The sequence below is a fragment of the Heterocephalus glaber genome, unplaced genomic scaffold, assembly GCF_053883595.1.
Source record: "Heterocephalus glaber isolate CG9 unplaced genomic scaffold, H.glaber_assembly_v1.0 deba00001553, whole genome shotgun sequence".
NCBI lineage: Eukaryota > Metazoa > Chordata > Mammalia > Rodentia > Bathyergidae > Heterocephalus > Heterocephalus glaber.
The window spans coordinates 16,600,322-16,621,919 of record NW_028258344.1 but is presented as its reverse complement, the minus strand read 5'-3'; the positions used below and the strand labels follow the sequence as shown (position 1 = coordinate 16,621,919).

Here is a 21,598-nt window from a genome sequence, read left to right as displayed (position 1 = left end):
GAAATTTTAGTCATGATTTGGTAAGAAGTTGAGATTCCTTTTCTGAGAATTGAAAATGTAAATTAGAATTTTTGGTTGTAAAATTTGGTGCATTTACCAACGGACTTCTGAAACAGATTATAATAATTACTTTCTATACTGGAATTGTGAGTACATATTTCTGTTTGAAAGGACTCAGATATGGTTTTCTTATGGTTCTGTAGGTGTGCCTATGGATTCAGAGCTCATATGATGAACCTGGGATCTTACTGTCTTGGTCTCATACCCATGACCCTTCTTGTTATTAATATAAAGCCAGGAACCGCTTTCAACTCAACGGGAATCATCAATGAAACTCATGATCATTTGGAAATATTAGACACTACGGTATCTTAAATTTCAACTTGAAAAAAGATTATTTAAAATGTGTTTTTCCTTAAGGGTACTGAGCCCATAATAAAACTGAAATAGCAGGACTTTGATTATTATAAACAGCCTGTAGAACTTAACTTTTTCTAAACTCCTTTGTGGAATAAGAGGAAATAAAAGTGAATAACTCAATGAATGAATTTTCAACTAATTTTTTTAAATGGCAAGTATAAGCTAGCTCAAATTCTGAAATGTAACAGTTTAGAATATGTATGTCTACATGAAGCAGATTTGTGGTTGCCAGGTACTATGAGGAGCAGAAAATGGGGAGAGTTACTTAGTGATATGGAGTTTCCATTTGGAAAGATGAAAAAGCTATGGAACTAAATAGGGGTGATAATGGATTCACTTTGAGAATGTACTTAATGCCATTGAACTGTAGGTTTTAAAATGCAAATGCACATGTATAGTGTAAAGCTTTTAGATTGGCAAGTTTTATATTATGTGTATTTTGTGCCACAATTAAAAAATTATATAGGTCTATAGATTTTATATTTCCTTAATATCAATTAGTAATTTTGAATCTTTCTTAATAAAGATGATCATATATCATCCCTACTAGATGAGATGAATATTTACACCACAATGATTTTCCATTTAACTAAAATTTGGCTAATATATAGAAATAAAACAAAAGAAAAATATTTAATAGTGAGAAATTATGAAACTGCTATTGCCATTTTATATTTTTTCATAACTACTTGTCTTCATTTTTTGTTGTTTCAGAATTCATATCCAATAAAAGTTTGTATGATTTTAGTTTTTTTATCAAGTATATTTGGATATTGCAAAGAAGTGGTCCAAATTTTCCAGCAGGTACACAATGTACTTTGTATCTATAAAGATGTAAATACTATATTAGTTGATAAACAATTCCTTGACATATTTGTTATAATAAAATTACATGGGTGAGTAAGATATAGATTGAAAACAGCAAGCATAAACTTCAGAATATAGAAATCAGATGATTTTTAGGTACATCCAACTGTTCAATATATCTGAAAAAGAGCCATTCCACTTTTACTGGTCCAGATGGATTTGTCTGGCTACAAAAGATCATTAGAAATCAGTTTTCTAGGTCTTTTAATTTTTAATATTTTGTTAACATGGATTTTGAATTTGATAATTTTAAACATAAATATTTATTTTAAAAACTTAGGCTCAGGATTCCATTTCAAATGAGTCTTTCATTGAATTCTTTCTCTAAAAGGAATGCTATTTTTTATTGGGTAAAATTCTAAGATATAATAAATTTTGGAAACTTTTTATGCCATAAATTTTTATTTTATACTCCATTTCCTGATAGGGTGAAACAAGTTCATATCAGACCTAAAAATTATAGAAATTATCAGCAGGCCCTTGCTTTGGTGGATAAATGACATAGTTCCTTTATTTCTAATAAAGGTTTAAAGTCTTATTATTCATTTTTATGTATTTTTGTGAATATTACTTTTAAATCACATACTTCTTATATAACACCTCATTCTCTGAAATTTTCCTTTGTTACATCATGCAAGCATGTGGATATTTGTATTTAAAAGTTGATAAAATGCTTTTTATTATACATTATGAGTACTGTCATACATATATTTAAGTAAATTTTCACAGTTCTAACAGTTAAACTTTATTTTCTATTTTACCTTAAATGATTTTAGGGCATACTATTCAGTTTCTCCTATTATCTTTTATTCACTTTCCTGAAATTAAAACTGCAGATTATAGTTTAAATTGAACTACGAAGTTATGTGAATTCTCCACCAGACTTGATATCCACATTCTCTTATTGATACTTAAATATTTTACAAGTGAGAAAGTTAATGTCCAAAACATGAAATCTTTAAGAATAGCATCATGATTTATTTACACATCCTGATTAAGTCTCAGCACAGGTTTCAAACTTCTTTAGAGGCAGCTTTAGTTCTGATGTATGGAGATCTACATGCATGTCATTATATTGGCTGAAAGATCTCAGGAATTTCTAAACCAACTTACAGTCCCTTAGACATTTCCTTAAGATGGAGAAGACTCACAGGAAAAGGTCAAAAACATGTAGCATTTCCTTGAACATCAGACTTCCATAACACCAGATTGGCCTATGACTAAGCCATCTCCATCACTGATCCATACACCAGGTACCCTTAAGTCAACCCAGGATAGCAGGAGATGGCTCACTGGTCCTCAACATATACACGTATAACCATCCACAAAATGCCAGATATCTATATGTGACAATCCTCTCTTCTTTTTAATTCCAGAAAAAGAATTACTTTTTGGACTATAATAATGTTTTGGAATGGATTATCTACACAAAAAGCATCATTTTTGTGCTGCCCTTGTTTGTTAACATACCAGCATATGTGCAATGGCAGTGTGGAGCGATTGCGATATTCTTCTATTGGATGAACTTCTTAATGTATCTTCAGAGGTAAAACTAGACTGAATGATTTCTATAACCCATAAACATTTTTAGTATCAGAAGAAAAACTACTATAAATTTCATGAATTTAGAACTGTTTTATTCCTCTTCTCGGTTGTTAAAGGGAGGGAGTTTCTGGAGTTCAAAAACAAAAATGTAGACCAGTGTTTCTCAACCTCAGCACTGTTGAAAATGTGGTGCAGCTTTGTATGTGTATGTGGGGGTGTGGGGAGGGTGCCATCTTTTGGATCGTACTGTTTGGCACATCCGTGGCTTCTCTCTTCTGGATGTTTGTTGTGACAATCAAAATGTACTCAAACATTGCCATGTCCCCTCACTGCCCAATCTGCTTAGGTCAAAGCCCCCTTGTTTGGGCAAATATAGATTAAATGTAGAAATTAAATGAAAGGGAAATGTTTCCTCTTCTTGTTTTATCTGACATTATTTGATAAGCATTTACTTTGAGTTAACACACTTAAAATGAAGCGATAAGTAGTATCAAGAATGGAAGTAGTATAAAAACAAAAGTAAACATAAGCCCAAAGAATCTAATTCAAGAGAGGGAAGACAAGCTAAGTTCTCCTACCTCTCACAATTACTGTTAAGTGTTATTTCACATAATCTTTTAATAACAAGAAGTAAATGTTATTACTTTCCTTGTACCAAAGAAGCTGAAGCACCAAGTCAAATAACTGGCTAAAGATCTCAGCTAGAAAACCAAGACATAGGTATTTACCCAAGTCTTCTGACACCAAGGATCATACTTTTCCAATTGTTTCATCTGCACTGTTGTTTCATGAACACAGTGATGTTGAGCAGAGCCTGGTCCCTTGGAGAGGACATGGTATACTGGAAAGAGTGGTGGTCCAGAAGTAAAAGGAATTCAGCTGAGGCTCATACATTGCTACTCCCTTTGCTTGGTCACTATCAGTGACTTTGTGAATTACTAGACAACTCTGGAGTACTTTTCAGCTGTTTAAAATTTTTATTTTATTTTTTGATAAACCCACAATAGTTGTCCATATTTATCAAATATAATTTGATGTTTTGACTCATATACATATTGAGTAGTGACAGTTTTAAAATCTTATGATTCCTTCTTTTAACAAATTGCCTTTGGTGAAGGATGTCTTAGTTATGCTTTTCATTGCTGAGACAAAATACCCAACACACACAAGTGAAGGGAGGAAAGGTTTTACTTTGGCTCACAGTTCCTAGAGGTTTCAGCCCATAGTCAGTCAGCTACAAGGCAAAGTGGAAAAGCAAAAGGGCATCACAGAGGAGAAACAGTCCATGGTGGGCAGAAGACAGAGGCAGAAGACACCACACAAGTGAGCTACCAGCAACAAGCCTCTTTCTGTCCCTTATATTGTATCTAGGCTACCTGCCTTTAGGGCAGGTGGCACTCTCATCTTTAATACTAGCACCCTTAGTCCTAGCACTGCATCATGAATCAATCCCAATGTCATACAATCTAGATCCAGCCTCTGAAAAGGCCCCACCTATGATTGCATGGAGCTTTGAGGGGATGCCTAGACAGAAGCCATAACAAAGAAAGAGTACAACCTGATGGCCAGATAACATACCTACTCTTTGTCCAAACAATTTACAATTTAGGGCTGTTAGGCAGGGGGAAGAAACAAAAAAGTTCATGAGGATGGAAGAACGTAGATCATGTGTTGTATGTCCTATTATAAGGGCCTCAGGAACATAACTTATCAATCTCTACTTGATGTCTCACACAATTTATCTCTCTAATTCCTTTATAGAGCATTTGTTATCATTTCCTTTGGCATGGGAAATTATGGTTTTTTATGTCTTATTTTTGTTAAAATAATATCCAACAATCAAGTGGTAAAATGATGAAAGATAAATATTAACAAGAAAGGAAATAAGCAGTTTGATGAACAGTTTGAAAGGATAACTTGATTATTCATGAATTTCATGTCTTGTAAACAAATAATGTCTCAATTATCTCATTTATGAAACCTGGTACCAGACTTAATGAATGATAAATTTTGTCACTTAATAAAATACATGTTGACCACACAAGTAAGTAAATGTTTTACTTTTAATTTCTCTAGGTTTGAAAATTGTGGAATTTTCATTGTTATGTTGGAGGTAATTTTCAAAACTTTGTTGAGGTCTGCAGGAGTATTTATCTTCCTTCTTTTGGCTTTTGGACTCAGCTTTTATGTCCTTCTAAATGAACAGGTAAGGCAGTACCATCTGTTATTGATTTCATCACTCTGAATATTGGAAATACATATTTATGCTTAAATCTGAGTGACTTAGAGAATTAATAATGACAAGAATATTGGAATAATTTAGTTTTTTATATCATAGTTTTCAAATGATTTCTATTGCAAAAAAGGACAGATATTAGATTTTCTCTACTGTCAAAAATGTATAGATAATTCACAAACTTGTATCTACATAAAAGATCTTTTTCATGAGTTTACTATAGTTCATTAATATTTTTGACTGCATTGCAGTAGCTACATGCTCATGACTTCTTAAAAGTATTCTCATATAATTTTTATCATTTTACTCTCCAGGAGACATACTCTTCATTATATATATTTTGCATTTCATTTTTACCTTTCTGTCTTTTCTCAGGATCCCTTTAGCTCACCGTTGCTTTCCTTAATCCAGACCTTCACCATGATGCTAGGAGATGTCAATTATCGAGTTGCATACCTTGAACCTTTTTTGAAAAATGAACTGGCATATCCAATTCTATCTTTTGCACAACTTATTGCCTTCACAATGTTTGTCCCAATTGTCCTAATGAATTTACTTGTAAGTAATTTATTCTGGTATTTTCTATTTGTTGATCATCTGGGACATTTAGTAATGATAATTATTCTTAGTTTCTTTTATGTCCCTCTGTTGGGGAGGGCAGGTGTGTTAGTCAGGTTCATGTCAATGAAGCAAAATATCTGAGGCAAATAACTTAGAGAAGTTTTATTTAGCTCACAGTTTTGGAGATTCAGAAGCCCTGTGTCTATATCAGCTCAGTTCTGGCCAGGACAGAAGATGGTGGTACACATCATTTTGTACCTTCAGGAACAAAATAACCACATCTTAAACTGGAGCAGAGAGAGAGAAGATGGACAGTGTCACAGAATTCCTTTCATGGGCATCCCTAATGACCTAAGGTCTTCCTATAAGGCCACATCTCTTAAAGTTCTACAATATCTCCCATATATTGCCACCCTGGGCACCAGTACTTTACACACTGGTTCCCTTTGGGGGACATTTAGCATCCAAGTAATATCAGCAGAGAAAGAGCTACTACAAAATCCATTCACTCAACATTTATGTAGAGTCTAGGGTATGCCAGACATATCAAGAGGCTCAGGGAGCACAAAAATATATTCACTTCACAAAAACTTGTCAAGAGCCTACTAATTGCTAAGCATTGTTACCAGCTCTTGGAAAAAGTGAAGAAAACAGATCAATGCCTGGTGCTTACATGATTATGAACTACTCAGGAAATAAGGTAATAAACAAATAAATATATAGCACAGTGTAATGGGAGTAAAATGCTGTGAAGAACTGGGAAGCAGAGTAAGACAATAAAGATGAAAGTACAGGCTGCTTTGGGGTTGGAGATGGGGTCAGAGAGTAGGCAAAAACCTTTACTGAGGGAACTGCCTGCACCTTTGAATTTCTCACTGATTAAATATTTAAGCAGGGAACAGTCTGTCATGCAAACATTTTACCTAAGCAGGTCAAAGGTAGATGTGAGCATACCTTTCCACTTGGGAATTTCTAGAGCCTTTTATCAAACCAAGACCATTTTGGCTGATCAGGCAGAAGTGGATCACAGTGCCAGAGCCCTAAGTGGTACCATAAGGATTTTTTTGATCCATTTATGCATCATTTCTACACACTTTTCTTTGTGTGTGAAGCAGCAAGTAGGAGATAATTGGCTTTGTTGGGGTCTCTTGTGACTTGGAGAGAACCTCCATCTAAAGGCTTGTCAATTAAAAACCAAAAGCTAGGTGTGGTAGCACATGCCTGTAATCCCAGAATTCTGAAGACTAAGGCAGGAGAATCTCAAATTCCAACCCAGACTGGGAAAATCAGTGACTCAGTGAGACCCTGGTTTGAAATAATTGAAATAAAAATTTTAAAAAACAAAAAGGGCTGGGGATGTAGCCTAGTGAGGAGGCTCTGGGTTCAATCCTGGGATTGAAAAACAAAATACCAAAAGCCATAATACTGCCAAATAAAGCCTCTGCTAGTCTGAAATTTCCCTAATATATTTTCTCAGTGTTCATTCATTCAACAAAATTATGTAGGCTTTGCAGTTTTCTGTACATTGCATTAGCAAATATTACACAGCTAATACTAGTAGACCACATGTCTACTCCTCCACTTTGGCCAGAAAGCTCTTGCTGTGGTTGAATGTTTACATCTCTCCAAAATTTACTCATGGATACCTAATCACCAATGTGATAGTATTAGAAGGTGAAGTCTTTGAGAGATGATTAAACCATAAGCCTTTATGAATAAGATTTGTGTCTGTATAAAAAAGACATGAAGGAACTTCTTAGATCCTTTCTGGCTCCTACCATGTGAGAACTCAGAAGACACTCTGAGGAATGGACCCTCATCAGACAGTGAGTGTCCCATTGCCTTCATTTCAGACTTTCTGGCCTCTAGAACTGTGAACAATAAATTTATGCTGTATGTGAATTACTCAGTTTAAGATATTTTGTTATAGAAGACCAAATAAAACCTTAAGTGTATTTTTAAGTGAACAATTACAATGTCATGGTTAAATTTGGTGTCATACTTTAGATTGGTTTAGCAGTTGGTGACATTGCTGAGGTCCAGAAACATGCATCATTGAAGAGGATTGCTATGCAAGTAAGTATTTATTTATTTAACATTTATAGAAATTAACATTATCATAATTATTTGCATATAGGAATAACTGATTTTCTGAGAAAAGTGTTATTTAATGTGGATGTTTTCTCAGTACTGAGCTATGCAATCCTGTACCTGTGTGTTTTCTGGTATATCTGTTATAATGAAAGTATCAAGAGTGATGACAAAATATCCTAGAGTTATCTCAGCAGAGAAACTGAGAAATTACCCGAGCCCCTGTTTATGTCAACATGTAGCCAAACAAGTTGCCAGCTGCTAGACCAGGAACTTCACTGGAGTGAAGTACTATATTTTGTCTAGCCCAGCTGTTCAAAGGAGCTCTTGATATTTTGGCACAGAATTACAGGATCCCAACAGCATATTTTATATTGAAATTTTAATTGTATCCATAAAGCATTGTTCTCTTTTGATAGCCTCTCATTTTTCTGGATAATTTGATATAAAATTTGCTAGAGTCAGAGGTTTCTGTATAGGTACTTGGCTACTGAATCTTGTTAGGTAGTTGCATGTCAGACAACCCAGTTATTTCTATGCTTTTAATTATGTTGTCTTAAATTTCAAATTTGAATGGGATGATTTGGTGCTTCAAGAATACCTGATGATCAGTTGAATATATGCTTTCAGAAATTTAGGCCATTTCAAGAGAAAGAAAAATCCATGCTAAAATAAAACTTTCTGTTCATGCTCATCCTTTCTTGTTCCTAATTCTTCTGATTTTTATTCTGCTATGTATTAGCCTTTATTTGTTCAGAAAAGAATGTTCCAACATGTGACATATAAAAATACAACTTAGCATGGGAACTCAGAGGAAATAACGGGATGTGATCTCTGATTTTATTAAGTAAAATATGCCTACTTATCACAAAAGCTAAGCATTCAGAGAATTAAATATAAAATCAACTTAAAATCATTCTCAAATTCTATGCTCTGTGACTTAATTTTACATTGGACAGAGAGCCTGGAACACTCAGAGAACAAAAAAACATGTAATTAAATGTTTATCGGGTACAGAAAATAATGCAAAAATAATTAAAGGAATGCTACGTAGAGGAGGTGGGTGGAATTAGTCAGTATTAAAAGATGGTGGGTTTTAAGAGGGCAGTGAGACTGTTCCAGAAAGGACTCATCAAATGAGAGCAAGGAGCTAACGCAGTACAGGGGAAATGGCTGAAGTGCTATAAGGAGGCTCCTCTCCTAGAAGGCTGATTCTGGTGAAAACATGATAAGACTCTCCCAGATGATGGCAAGTTTTAACAACAAGGAAGACCCAAGATTTGAAAGAAATGGTAGTAAATGATGAAGTACTTCAAGCTATTTTGTTAGTCATTGGAGAATGAAAATGAAAATGGTACTGGTAGTTAAGATGGTCTGAGGTTTTTCTGGTTTAGTGGGGGAAAAACTGGAGCCAGGAAGGCTTAATGATGGGTTATTAGTCTAACAATAGGGCTCCACGTGGGCACATAAGGAGACCATACAATCCTGTTGGCAGGCCTCTCAGCAGTACAGTACCTCATAACCGTCTTAGTAAGTCTTCAGAATACCAGGGGAAATGTCTAAAAAGAGTAATGTAAGCAAACACATTAGATGCAATGTCTTGTGAAAGCAGTAAGGTTGAGTGTGAAAAGTATCATTCTATATTGTGTTTGTTCCCTAAAACCAAAGAGCACCCAGGACCCCACACCATCTCTTCCTTATTTTGGACCCAAATCAGCACTGACCAGAGTCAAGGATACATTCTCTCTTCTTCCCCCCGAGTAATTTCCTAAGCAACTCTCCGTATCCATTTAGAAGCCTAGGTCAGGCTCACAACAGACCAGGGACGGAAGGGAGCAGGCAGCAGTGTGTGCCATACAGGGCCATTTAGTCTTTTCCCCAATCATCTCACAAGCATACTGAGATAGAGAGATCCTGGGATACTGCGTGCTGGATGATATTTTCCTCATGGGAAGTGTGGGTTCCTTGGAGATGGAAATTATACTTTGAGGGGTTTGGAGCTGTTTGGCTGCTTTTAACATTGTCATCCATACTTCTCAATGCAGCACTGACATCTGGACATTCCATAAATATTTTTCCATTCTCCAAATTAGGAAAGGGAATCCACAGAATGAATCCTACTCTTCAATGTAGAAACTTCACAGGGAGGGGTGGTGAAGATGTAACCTTAGGCTAAGTTATGCTCAGTGGATCCCACCAGACCTCACATTAAACGTGGGCTTTGGTTGTCACCCTACTATCAGAGAGCCAATCTGGCTGCCCTATGTAGGCAATAGACAGGGTTAGGACATACTGTGTCCTTTAACTATGGGCCAGCACTGGGGTAACTATTGGCCAGCACTGGGGTTGAATAAATCTTTTTCAATTGACTTTGAGTGCATAAAAATTAATCTGTGACCTCCAAAAAACTATATGCCAAGAGGAAAGGAATGTTATCCTAAAGACCCAAGGAAAGAAAATAAATCAGAAAATTATTATAAAAAATCAAGAAAATACATAACTCGTATTGTAAACACGGTACAAGAGAACATAGTTTTTTCTTGAATTTGAAACTAAGATACAGTATGTTAAGGTGATAGGCACCATAAAAATAGGGAAAGCCAGATAATGAATGTGTTTTATAGGGAGCAGTGGGGGCTACAATTTTAAGCAGTACAGTTTGGGAAGTTCTTTACCACCTCACTATTTATGACTGTAAATAAACTAAATTCCTGTGTATTGAAGAGCATGTGATTGTATATTTGAAAGCAAGTCTCACAGTATGGTATTTACAATAAGCATATCTAAACAACAGACACACATGCACACACATACAAAGTGAATGGTTATTTAAAAAGAGTAAAAGATAAATTTGGAAAATACAAAAAGAAATATTGAAAATATGAGAATTAAACTAAATGTAAATTCAAAGCAGAAACATTGATGAGATAGATATTGTATTCTGAAAATGAAAAGTATACTTAATATATGTCGTGAATGAAACATCTTATACTTGATAGTGTAACATTAAAATTCATTGAAGTCTATGTCCATACCACCCTGAACACACCCGATCTCCTCTGAGCTAAAATTCATTGAATACTGGGTCTCATTTTTTTAACGCTTATCTTTGTGTTTCCACAGTTCAGCCTTCCATTCTCTCTTATCCTTATACCATTCACACTTTTCCCACTTTCTAGCTGTGCGTATTTTGTGGTATTTTAATATCCCAAAGGCACAACTGCCTTTTTCTTCTTATATCTCCAATGTTGATCATAGTCTGAACAATAAACACTGGCTGTGTTAAAGTAAATTCCCTTAACAACTTGTTCCCCCACCCCTGATTGTTTTCCTTGTCTTGTCAGTAGCTGAGGTGACAGGTGACAGGTAGGGGTCTGTGACTGAGTTAGGAGATGAGGAATCTTGTCCAGCCCAAATGCTGTATATAAACGAGGACACAGCAGTTTGCAATTTGCTGTACTAATAATGGCTTTTGTACTCTGTAAGCTTTCCAGCTACTAATAAATAATTCTGTCAACACATACCAAATGCTCTTTAGGTAGAACTTCATACCAGCTTAGAAAAAAAGCTACCCCTTTGGTTCTTACGCAAAGTGGATCAGAAGTCCATCGTCGTGTATCCCAACAGGCCCAGATATGGGAGGATGTTAGTAAGTATACGCTGCAAGTAACAGCCTCGACATTCACTCATTGTGTTAGCCCTGCAGTACTTTTTTATAGATGTTGATTCTACTCTCCCTGTGGGAAAGAAATAGTTGTACTTTTTAAAAGTTAGTGATTAACACAATGTGAAAGTCCCAGGCAGTGTGGAGGAAGATATTTGTTCTCCATTTCCAGGTAGCTCATCTGCAGCATATGTGTTAAATACCCCACGTCCTTATGAGAATAGACAGGTGAGTGAACCAGCCATACTTTTTCAGTACAGCTCGAGTGTACTTCATTTTTCCTAATCACTTGCTAGCTACATTTATATGTGTAGATAAATGTACACATATATGTGTGTGTATATATGTCCAACATATATACATAACATAGAATAAACACACACACATGCATATACATGAGGACTGTCTACTATAGAAAATCTACACAGTGATTTAAAGACTAAGCTGGTCCAGTACATTATGATGGAAAAGTGGCCATACTAAGAGTCAGAAATTCTGGGAGCTTATCCTGACCAGACCTGGGATTCCCATCTCTAGGATTATTCTTGAATTCTTTGCAAGATTTTTTTCCTTTGTGTAGTCATAAAATGATAAAGTTGATGTAAGTATCAGTCTAGGCTTTATTCTAACTTCACACCATCTCCCTGTCCTATTTCATTTATGTCCACAGTTGCAATTGCTACTTAAACACAGAATGCTCACAATTCATTTCTCTAGCCAAGAGCTTGTCTTTGAGTTCAAGGACTATATATCCAGCAGCCTATTTGACAGCTTCACTTTCATGTATCAAAGCTAATTCAAATTCAGTGTGTTCAACACGAAACTTCCCTCCTTCCATGTCTCACTGCTTTTTCCTGTTGATACAGAGAAAGAGTGAAAAGTCCCAGCCAATCTCAAAAGTTCTTCATTGTGATTCATATCAACACCATGCATGTCCCTAGTAAGCCAGCCACACCAGAGTCAGGCTTGATAGCCTCCTCCTACTTTCTCTCCCCTCAAATTCATACCATCTCTTTATTTGGTCCACTAACTTCCAGGTGCCTGTGTAAGTGGCCATCTTCCCTTGCCTAGACTCCTAGAATTATCTCATCTTGGTCATTTCACATCTGCATCTGCCCTTGACCCTTCTTCAACCCAGGGTTTAAAGGACACTAAACTGAGCCGAGGGTGTGCCTCAGTGATAGCGTTCTTGCCTGGCATACACAAGGCCTAAATCCAATCCCTAGCACTACACACACAAAAAAGACACCAAATTTAAAAATAAATTACTAAAATTACATTTTATAAATTTATCTATGTGAATTTTGTCCCTGGATTCAGTTGTGTTGGATAAAGTTACAAAGAAGTTTTGAAGAATTAAGAAATCTCATATAGAATAGCACTACCTGTAATGGGCATTTTTCATGAGAATTTGTAAAATGATTCAGTTCAGCCCTCTCATAAACAATCCTTCAGTCCTTTTTATGTCTTATATATTATTTGTACAACTTTCCTTTTTTATGTAAGACTTTACTGTACAGCTTTTTAATGACTGTTCCGCAGAGCAGACTAATCTCTTTGAGGGCCATGGGTATAGCTTATAAATAATTGTTCTATTGAGCCTGGCATGGAGGTGGCATTTTGGCATATGTACAGCAGATATCTCCCAAATTGGATCAACTTGAGTAACTATTATGTCTTATCCCACAGCGTTTATTTCGTTATTTTTTTGGCATCCAAGAAGCAAGACAAGAAATACCAAATACTGATACGTGTTTAGAATTGGAAATGTTGAAACAGAAATACCGGTATGTATTTTTCCTTCTATTTGTATTTGAGAAATTAAAAACTCTTAGGTAATAATGCAGATATATCAGTCTTTATTTTTTGTATTTAATTATGGCTTTTTGACTACATAGTGTATTGAGAATTGTGAGACATCTTTTACATCTAACAACTTATTGCTGCTGTTCCCCAGTTTGCTTTCCAAGGAATAAATGAAGATTGAAATACTAATTTCCATACTCTTGAGAACATTATCATTCACGAGTTCTTCATGAGTTGTCTGACTTTATACAGCAAACCTCTGGCAGCCTTTGAAGATCCATGGAGTAATTATATGGAAGACAGTAATTAAGCAGGAGGGTTGTAGGGTTTGTTTATTTGAGTTGAAAACCCTATTCTGTGTAAAGTTTCTTGTCTATAAACTAAAAATAACCATAAACTAGCCATAAACTAATCGTGTAACTTTGGAAAAATCACTTAAATTTCAAAAATATGTATTTGATGGATGGGTTATGAATACAATGAGCCTGCAATCTAAATAGCTAATCTGATATAAAACACTTCTTGCACTTTTGTCTTTCTGCATTCGGAGGCAAAAGAAGAATTGAAAATAAATTCACAAAACATGTGATTTTTTTTGTAGGCTGAAGGACCTTACTTCTCTCTTGGAAAAGCAGCATGAGCTAATTAAGCTCATCATTCAAAAGATGGAGATCATCTCTGAGACAGAGGATGAAGATAACCACACTTCTTTTCAAGACAGATTCAAAAAAGAGCAGCTGGAACAAATGAACAGCAAATGGAATTTTGTTTTAAGAGCATTTAAAGCAAAACCACACTGTCCTAAGGACTAGCCACTCAGACTTTCAATGGGGCTCCTTGGGGGTGGGGACTGCATGACTGACTGCATGTAATATTAATTTGGCAAGAGTAAGAAGCAGAAATATAATTGATATCACTATATAGGAAACTATGGTTCCCACATTCTATGTCAAAGTAAACTATTTCTCTCTATTCATATTTTCTGCCAACCACTGTCTGTTATGAATATCTTTGCTGAAATGTTCAAGTTGGAGTTTAATGAAATGTAATCTCATTATTTGAATGGATAGAAAACAAATTCTCTAGAACACAAACTTTAAGGATAAAGAGTAATAAATACAGCTGTTAAGCTAGAATGCAAATGTCAACCTTGTATTCCCACTTGATAGTTATATAACATAAGATGCTTTAGATAATAGTTGCAAACATTAGGTTTAGTTCTATCATGTGGAAAACTTTACTGTGGCAGAAGCACCTGTGGCATCTTGTTACTCTGTTTGTCCCTATTATGATAACTGGCTGTGCCCTTCTCACTGGTCCCGACATACCTGGAGTCACTTTGAGCTATATAGCTGAAGTCCTAATATTGAGGGCATGCATGAATTTTATTACAGATAATATGTGTTAATTTTGTAGTTTTTGGTTTCAGTGATCATAATAAATGTAAAATCTAAATAGTGATTCCTCAGGGATCATGGTGTGAGCCTTTTGTTGCATTTAGTTTTTTTGAGATTTGAAAAAAATGTTTCATATCTCTTTTTCTTTTGATATTCAGTAGAAAGTATGAATCAATCACACATCTCATCACTGATCGTTTCAAGGTCCTTCTCTTATCTTACTTTGCCCTTCCTCTTGATGCTCATGTTTATTCCCTCACTATCCTGAGGAAATGCCCACTGCGGTTAATATATATCTTTGGCTACATATACGCGCCTGTATAATGTTGGAACAGCGTTTTGAGTGTTTTTTTAATATAAGTGGATGTTATTTTGTGGCTTTTAGTCTCCTACTCTTTCCCACTAGACACTGTGTTTACAAGATAAAACTGTTACCACATGTGCATCTCCTACAGGACATCTAACAGCTTCTTACCAACTTTTTTTTTTGAAATGAAAATAATCACTCTTTATTCAAAATAAATAAGCCCTCTTTCTTACAGGGAAAATATGAAAGTAAGCTCTGCCCCTTGGCCTTTATGACAGAAATCACATTCAGAATATGTTCATTTATAAAAGAAAGATTTGTAGATTACTAAATAAATCTAGAACTTCAATATCCATTGTTTCTTTGGAAATACAGACTAAAAGAATACTTCATGTCAAAAAGTTGCAGGTTAGAAAACCATGTTCTTTCTGAGGCTTATTTTAGCAAATCCTTCCCAACCTTAAGGTGAAGAGCTATGTCCCTTGAGAAAGGGCCCTTCCCCACTGCCCTCTATGCCAACATCAGCATCCCTGGAGAGGCATAGCTCCCCTCATCCCCTAGCCCCAGCCCTTGCAGGAAGGAACCACCTGCTTGCCCGCCTGCCTGGACTCCCTTGGCTCAGCTGTGCCGAAGCTTCTTACCAACTTTTTTTTTGTATATCCTTTTAATGATACATTTTAGGTGTACAATATAATGACATTCATCATTGGAGCTATGCACCTTTACATACTCTCTAGGTTCTTATTTTTCCACCTTCTCCTGCCCTCCCTTCAAACCCTCCATCCCTCCATATTTACAGACTGTTTCCTTTTTTCATCTTCTCCTATTGATTCCATTCCCTTCTTTCCTTTCCTCTACCTTTCCCACTTCCCCTTCCCCTTTGCCCCTTTTCTTCCTATTTCACATTATCTATTATACCTTTTAGTCCGTATTTACACTTTCAGTTTCTCACACTAGGAAACTATTCAGTATTTACACATGTGTGTCCTATTGATTTCACTTAAGAGTATTGCCTCAATGTGCATCCATTTATCAATAAATATCTCTAATTTCTTGTTTTTTCATGGCTGACTAGTACTCCATTTTATTAAAAAACCACATTTTCTTTATCCATTCTCCAGTTGATGGGCATTTGGGCTGTTTCCCAGTTTTAGCTATTACGAATTGTGCTGCTATGAACATGGGTGCACATATATCACTGTGGTATGATTCTTTTAATTCTTTGGGAAAGATACCCAGCAGGGGACTAGCTGGGTCAAATGGGACTTCTAGTCCTAGTTATCTGAGGAATCTCCATACTGACTTCCACAGTGGTTGCACCAGTCTACACTGCCACCAACAGTGGAGCAGGGTTCCTCTTTCCCCACAACCCTGCCAGTATTTCTTCTTAGTTTACTTCATGATTGAAGACATTCTTTCTGGAGTGAGGTGGAATCTCTGTGTTGTTTTCATTTGCATCTCTCTAATGACCAGCGATGTTGAACATTTTTTCATATGTTTATTTCCCATTTCTACTTCTTTGTGTGAGAACTGTCTGTTCATTTCAGATGCCCATTTTTGGATTGGATCTTTAAATTTGGGAGGTCTGATTTTTTTTAAGTTCTTTATAGATTCTAGATAGTAGACCTTTGTCTGAGGGACCGCTGGTGAAAATTTTTTCCAACATTGTGGGTTGTCTTTTCACACTGCTGGTGGTTTCTCTTGCTGTGCAGAAGCTTTTTGTAGAACAAATCCCACTTGTTGATTGTTTGTGCTAGTTCACGGTCAACTGAGGTTTTGTTTGTAAAGTTTTTTCCTACCCCATCGTCTTCAAGAGTTCTACATAAACTGTTCCAGCCAGTTCAGCTTTTCTGTTTTTATATTTAGATCATTAATCCATTTCAATTTCAGTTGAGTGCATGGTGAGAGATATAGGTCTAGTATTAGTCTTTGGAAAGTTGAAACCCAGTTTTTCCAGCACCATTTATTAAAGAGGCTATCTTTCCTCAAATAGAGGGTGTTTGGCTCCTTTGTCAAAGATGAGGGGGCTGAGTGTGTCTGGAGTTGTTTCTGCATCTTCTAATCTGTTCCACTGGTCCTCAGGTCTGCTTCTTTGCCAGTACTATGCTGTTTTTATCACAGTAGCTTTGTAGTAGAGTTGCAGGTTGGAGATTGTGATACCCCCGGCCATGTCTCTGTTACCTAGAATTGCTTTTGCTATTCTGGGTCTCTTCTTGTTCCAAATGAATTTTTGGATTGTTTTCTCAAGGTCCATGAAGTATGCTGCTGGGATTTCAATTGGGATTGCATTGAGTCTATATAGCAGTTTTTGAAGTATGGTCATTTTCACTATGTTGATCCTTCCTACCCAGGAGCAAGGGATGTCTTTCCATTTTCTGATATCCCCTTCAATCTCTTTTTTCAAAGTGCTATAATTTTCAGAGAAGAGGTCTTTGATTTATTTCATTAAATTGATTCCTAGGTATTTCAGTTTTTTGGATGCTATTGTGAAAGGAATTGTTTGCCCTATTTATCTCTCATTGAGTCAGTTGTTCATGTAAAGGAAAGCTATTGATTTTTGTGTGTTGAGCTTGTATCCAGCTAATTTACTGAATTTGGTTATTAAGTCTAGAAGACTTTTGGTGGAGTTCTTGGGGTCCTTCATATAGAGGATCATGTCATCTGAAAATAAAGACAATTTGATTTCTTCATTTCTTATCTTTATTCCTTTTATTTCTTTCTCTTGTCTAGTTGCCATGGCTAATGTTTCCAAAACTATATTGAACAGGATTGGTGATAGTGGACATCCTTGTCTTGTTCCTGATTTTAGTGTGAAGGACTTCAGTTTTGACCATTTAGTATAATATCGGCTCTTGGTTTTTCATAGATGGCTTTTATCAGTTTGAGGTAGAGACCGTCTATTCTGATTTTTTGTAGGATTTTTATCATAAATGCATGTTGGATTTTGTCAAATGCTTTTTCTGCATCTATTGAGATGATCATATGGTTTTTGTCCTTGGCTCTATTGATATAGTGTATCACATTGATTGATTTGCATATGTTGAACCATCCCTGCATCCCTGGAATGAATCCCACTTGGTCAGGGTGTATGATCTTCTTGTTGATCTTCTGCATTCTATTTGCCAGTATCTTAGTAAGGATTTTTGCATCTATGTTCATTAGTGAGATTGGCCTATAGTTCTCTTTTTCAGTTGGGTCTTTTTCTACTTTGGGGATCAAGGTGATGCTTGCTTCCAGGAATGATTTCGGGAGTATTGCTTCCCTTTCAATTTTGTTGAAGAGTTTAGAGTAGTGGCAGTAGTTCCTCTCTAAATGTCTTGTAGAACTCATCATTGAAGCCATCAGGACCTGGGCTTTTCTTGGTTGGTAAGTTTTTAATTATGGTTTCAATTTCAATGATATTGCATTGTTTAGAATTTTTAGGGCTTCTTCATTCAACTTTGGTAATTCATTCGTGTCTAGGAATCTGTCCATTTCTTCAGGGTTTTCCATCATATTGGCATATAGGTTCTTGAAGTAGGTATTGATGATCCTCCTGATTTCTGCTGGGTCTGTTGTAATTTCACCCTTTTTATTCCTAATTGTATAGATTTTGGGCCTTTTCTTTCCTTTTTCTGATAAGGTTGGTTAAGGGTTTGTTGATTTTGTTTATTCCTTCAGAGAACGAACTCTTGGCTTCATTGATTTTTTGTATCGTTTTCTTAGTCTCTATGGCATTGATTTCTGCCCTGATCTTTATAATTTCCTCCCTTGTATGAGCTTTGGGTTTGTCCTGCTCTTCTCTTTCTAGAAGTTTGAGGTTCAGCACCAGGTTGTTTAATTTGGCTCGCTCTGTTTTCCTATTATGAGTATTCACTGCTATGAATTTCCTTCGTAAGACTGCTTTCATTGTGTCCCATTATTTCTGATATGTTGTATTATCATTGTCATTTAATTGTAGGAACTGTCTGATTTCTTCTTTAATTTCCTCTGTGACCCACCGGTTATTCAGAAGTGTATTGTTCAATTTCCATGTGTTTATGAATTCTTGCAGTTTCTTCTGCTGTTGATCTCCAATTTCATCGCACTATGGTCTGATGATATACAGAGGATAACTTCAGTTCCTTTGCACTTACCTAAATATGTTCTATGAGTGAGTATGTGGTTTATTTTGGAGAATGACCCATGTGCAGGAGAAAAGAATGTGTATTCTGATTTTGTGGGGTGAAAACACTGTAAACATCTGTTAAGTTCATTTTTTCAAGAGTTTGATTGAGTTCTAGTATTTTGTTGCTTGTTTTTTGTCTAGTTGATCTATCTGTGACAGTGGGGTATTGAGGTCCCCCACTACTATTGTATTAGTGCTTGTATGGTTTTTCATGTCTGTTAGTGTTTGTTTTGTATACTTGGGTGCCCTCATGTTTGCTTCATAGATATTTATGATTGTCATCTCTTCTTCTTGGATTGTTTCCTTTACAAGGATATAGTGTCCTTCTTCGTCTCTCTGGATCAGTGTGGGTTTGAAATCCACTTGGTCTGCAAAGAGGATAGCTACTCCTGCTTTTTTTGGTGTTCCCGTCACATGGAGTGTTGTTTTCTATCCTTTAACTCTCAGTCTATGAATGTTTTTTGAATTAAGTGTGTTTCTTGTATGCAGCATATTGTTGGATCTTGCTTCTTCATCCATTCTGCCAGTCTATTTCTTTTGATTGGTGAGTTGAGACTACTAACATTGATGGTTTTAACTGATATGTATTGACTTATCATTTTCATGACTTTTACTTTTTGTTTGATCCTCCCTCTTTGGTTTTAATTTCTTGTTGCACCTGGTGGATTTATTCTGCTGGGCTTCCTGGGGTTGTGGTCCTTGTTGTCTTTTCCTAGGATTTTGTCTAAAATTTTTTGGAGTGCTGGTTTGGTATTCTTGAAGTTTCTAAGGTGCTCTTGTCATGAAAGTATCTTATTTCACCATCAATTTTGAAAGATAGTTTCGCAGGGTACATCAATCTGGGTTGGAGGTTGTTTTCCTTTAGGTCTTGAAACACATCACTCCAAGCTCTTCTCATCTTGAGTGTTTGTGTTGAGAAGTCTGCTGTGATTCTGATGGGCTTTCCTTTGTATGGGATTTGTTTCTTTTCTCTAACTGCTTGTAGAATTTTGTTCTTCTGTTGGGTTTCTGGAATCTTAACAATTATATGCCTATGTGTAGATTTTTTTTTGATCAAGTCTAGTTGAAGTCCTATATGCCTCGCTTATTTTTATGCCAAATTGTTTTCCCCTGCTTGGGAAGTTTTCTGCCATCACTTCTGTGAACAGTTTTTTTATATCATCTGCATTCTTTCTTGTTTCTTCCTTGAGTCCAATCAGTCTTATGTTATTTTTCTTTGTATCATCTAGCAGCTGCTGGATTGATTTCTCGTGGTCCTTTACAATTTTAAAGAATTTTTTCTTTTTCTGGTCACTATTTCCAATCTTATCTTCTATATCTGAAATTCTGTCTTCACATTGGCTCATTCTGCTGCATAGACTTCCAATGGAGTTTTTAATCTCCTGGAAATCTGTGTGCATCTGTTTTATGGATTCAATTTTGTTTCCTATGTTGGAATTCCATCATGTTCCTCAGCTCCTCTATTTTTTTATCTGTTTCCTCTTTAGATTTATTAATCATGTCTTGCTCTATGGGCACAATCTTTGCTGTTATGTGAGAAATTATTTCTGCTTTCATTTTTTCCAGATCCTCTTTTGTTGCTAGTTCAGGGAGCCCAGGTAGTTGAGTATCAGAGTGTTCCATCTCGTTTCTTTTTGGGGTTGCTATAGGTTATCTGGAAGTCTAGTTCTGAGGCTTGTTTACCTGTCTTCTCATTTCAATGTGGGTGGGGGGGTGCAGCTCACCTCCTCTGTGCTGGGAGCTGTGGCACACCTACCCAGAAGCCTCCTCCAGGCTGGGAGCCATAGCATGCCTACCTGGAAGCCTCCTCTTGGCTTGGAGTTGTGGCACACTGACCTGGAAGTTTCCTCTGGGCTGCGAGCCATGGCATGCCGATCCAGAGGTCTCCTCTGTGCTGGGAGTTGTGGCATGCCCTCTTACCAACTTTATTGTGTGCATCCACCACACTAGACTTGCCTAATCTAGACAAAGACATCTTGGTAGCCTGTGCTTTCCTAATATGACACACATTGTCAAATATACACTCCATACATAATGGCAGAGTACTAAGTGACAATTTATAATATTATTTTTTACATTCATGTGTTCAACAGAACACAAGACCTAGAGACAGACACAGACCATTTGCTCTGAAAGAGCTGAAGAAATCACAGTGGGAACAAGCCAGGATTTGGAGTAAATGACTGCAGGTATCTTCACTTTAAATATACTAAAGCCAGATGCAAAATCTTTAGTAATCAGATAAACCTGCCAGTACGAAGTTTTCTGATGCTGGACAGTGTCCCCAGTCATAGAGATATAGGGTGAATCCTATGAAGGAATGAAACCAATTAAACCAATCTGTAGTCTTCAGCAAGGAACTCACAGTCTCTGCATTCCAGCAGGGGCAGTTGGTCAGCAGGCAGCTGGGTCACCTAGATGGGTATGGTACAGAAACCAGAAATCTCCTGGAGAGCTATAATACTGAACTATGAAAATGTGTGCACTAAACCAAGCATGGTGCCACATGACTATCAGCTCTGTGAAGCTGAGCCTGAGCCAGGAGTGTAACAAGTTT

The 21,598-nt window shown here is 36.3% G+C and overlaps 1 protein-coding gene across 1 annotated transcript in view; it reads left to right on the top strand.

The window, feature by feature from the left end:
* Positions 1-14,664, top strand: part of Trpa1 (transient receptor potential cation channel subfamily A member 1) — a 45,568-nt gene extending 30,904 nt beyond the window's left edge. Inside the window, exons 19-27 of the mRNA XM_004842180.3 lie at positions 204-366; positions 1,135-1,224; positions 2,664-2,833; positions 4,909-5,038; positions 5,444-5,626; positions 7,637-7,705; positions 11,259-11,369; positions 13,074-13,171; positions 13,792-14,664. Of these exons, the coding sequence (XP_004842237.2) occupies positions 204-366; positions 1,135-1,224; positions 2,664-2,833; positions 4,909-5,038; positions 5,444-5,626; positions 7,637-7,705; positions 11,259-11,369; positions 13,074-13,171; positions 13,792-14,002 (1,225 nt within the window). The 3' untranslated portion in view covers positions 14,003-14,664. The remainder of the gene's footprint in view (positions 1-203; positions 367-1,134; positions 1,225-2,663; positions 2,834-4,908; positions 5,039-5,443; positions 5,627-7,636; positions 7,706-11,258; positions 11,370-13,073; positions 13,172-13,791) is intronic.
* The last annotated feature ends 6,934 nt before the right edge of the window (positions 14,665-21,598 follow it).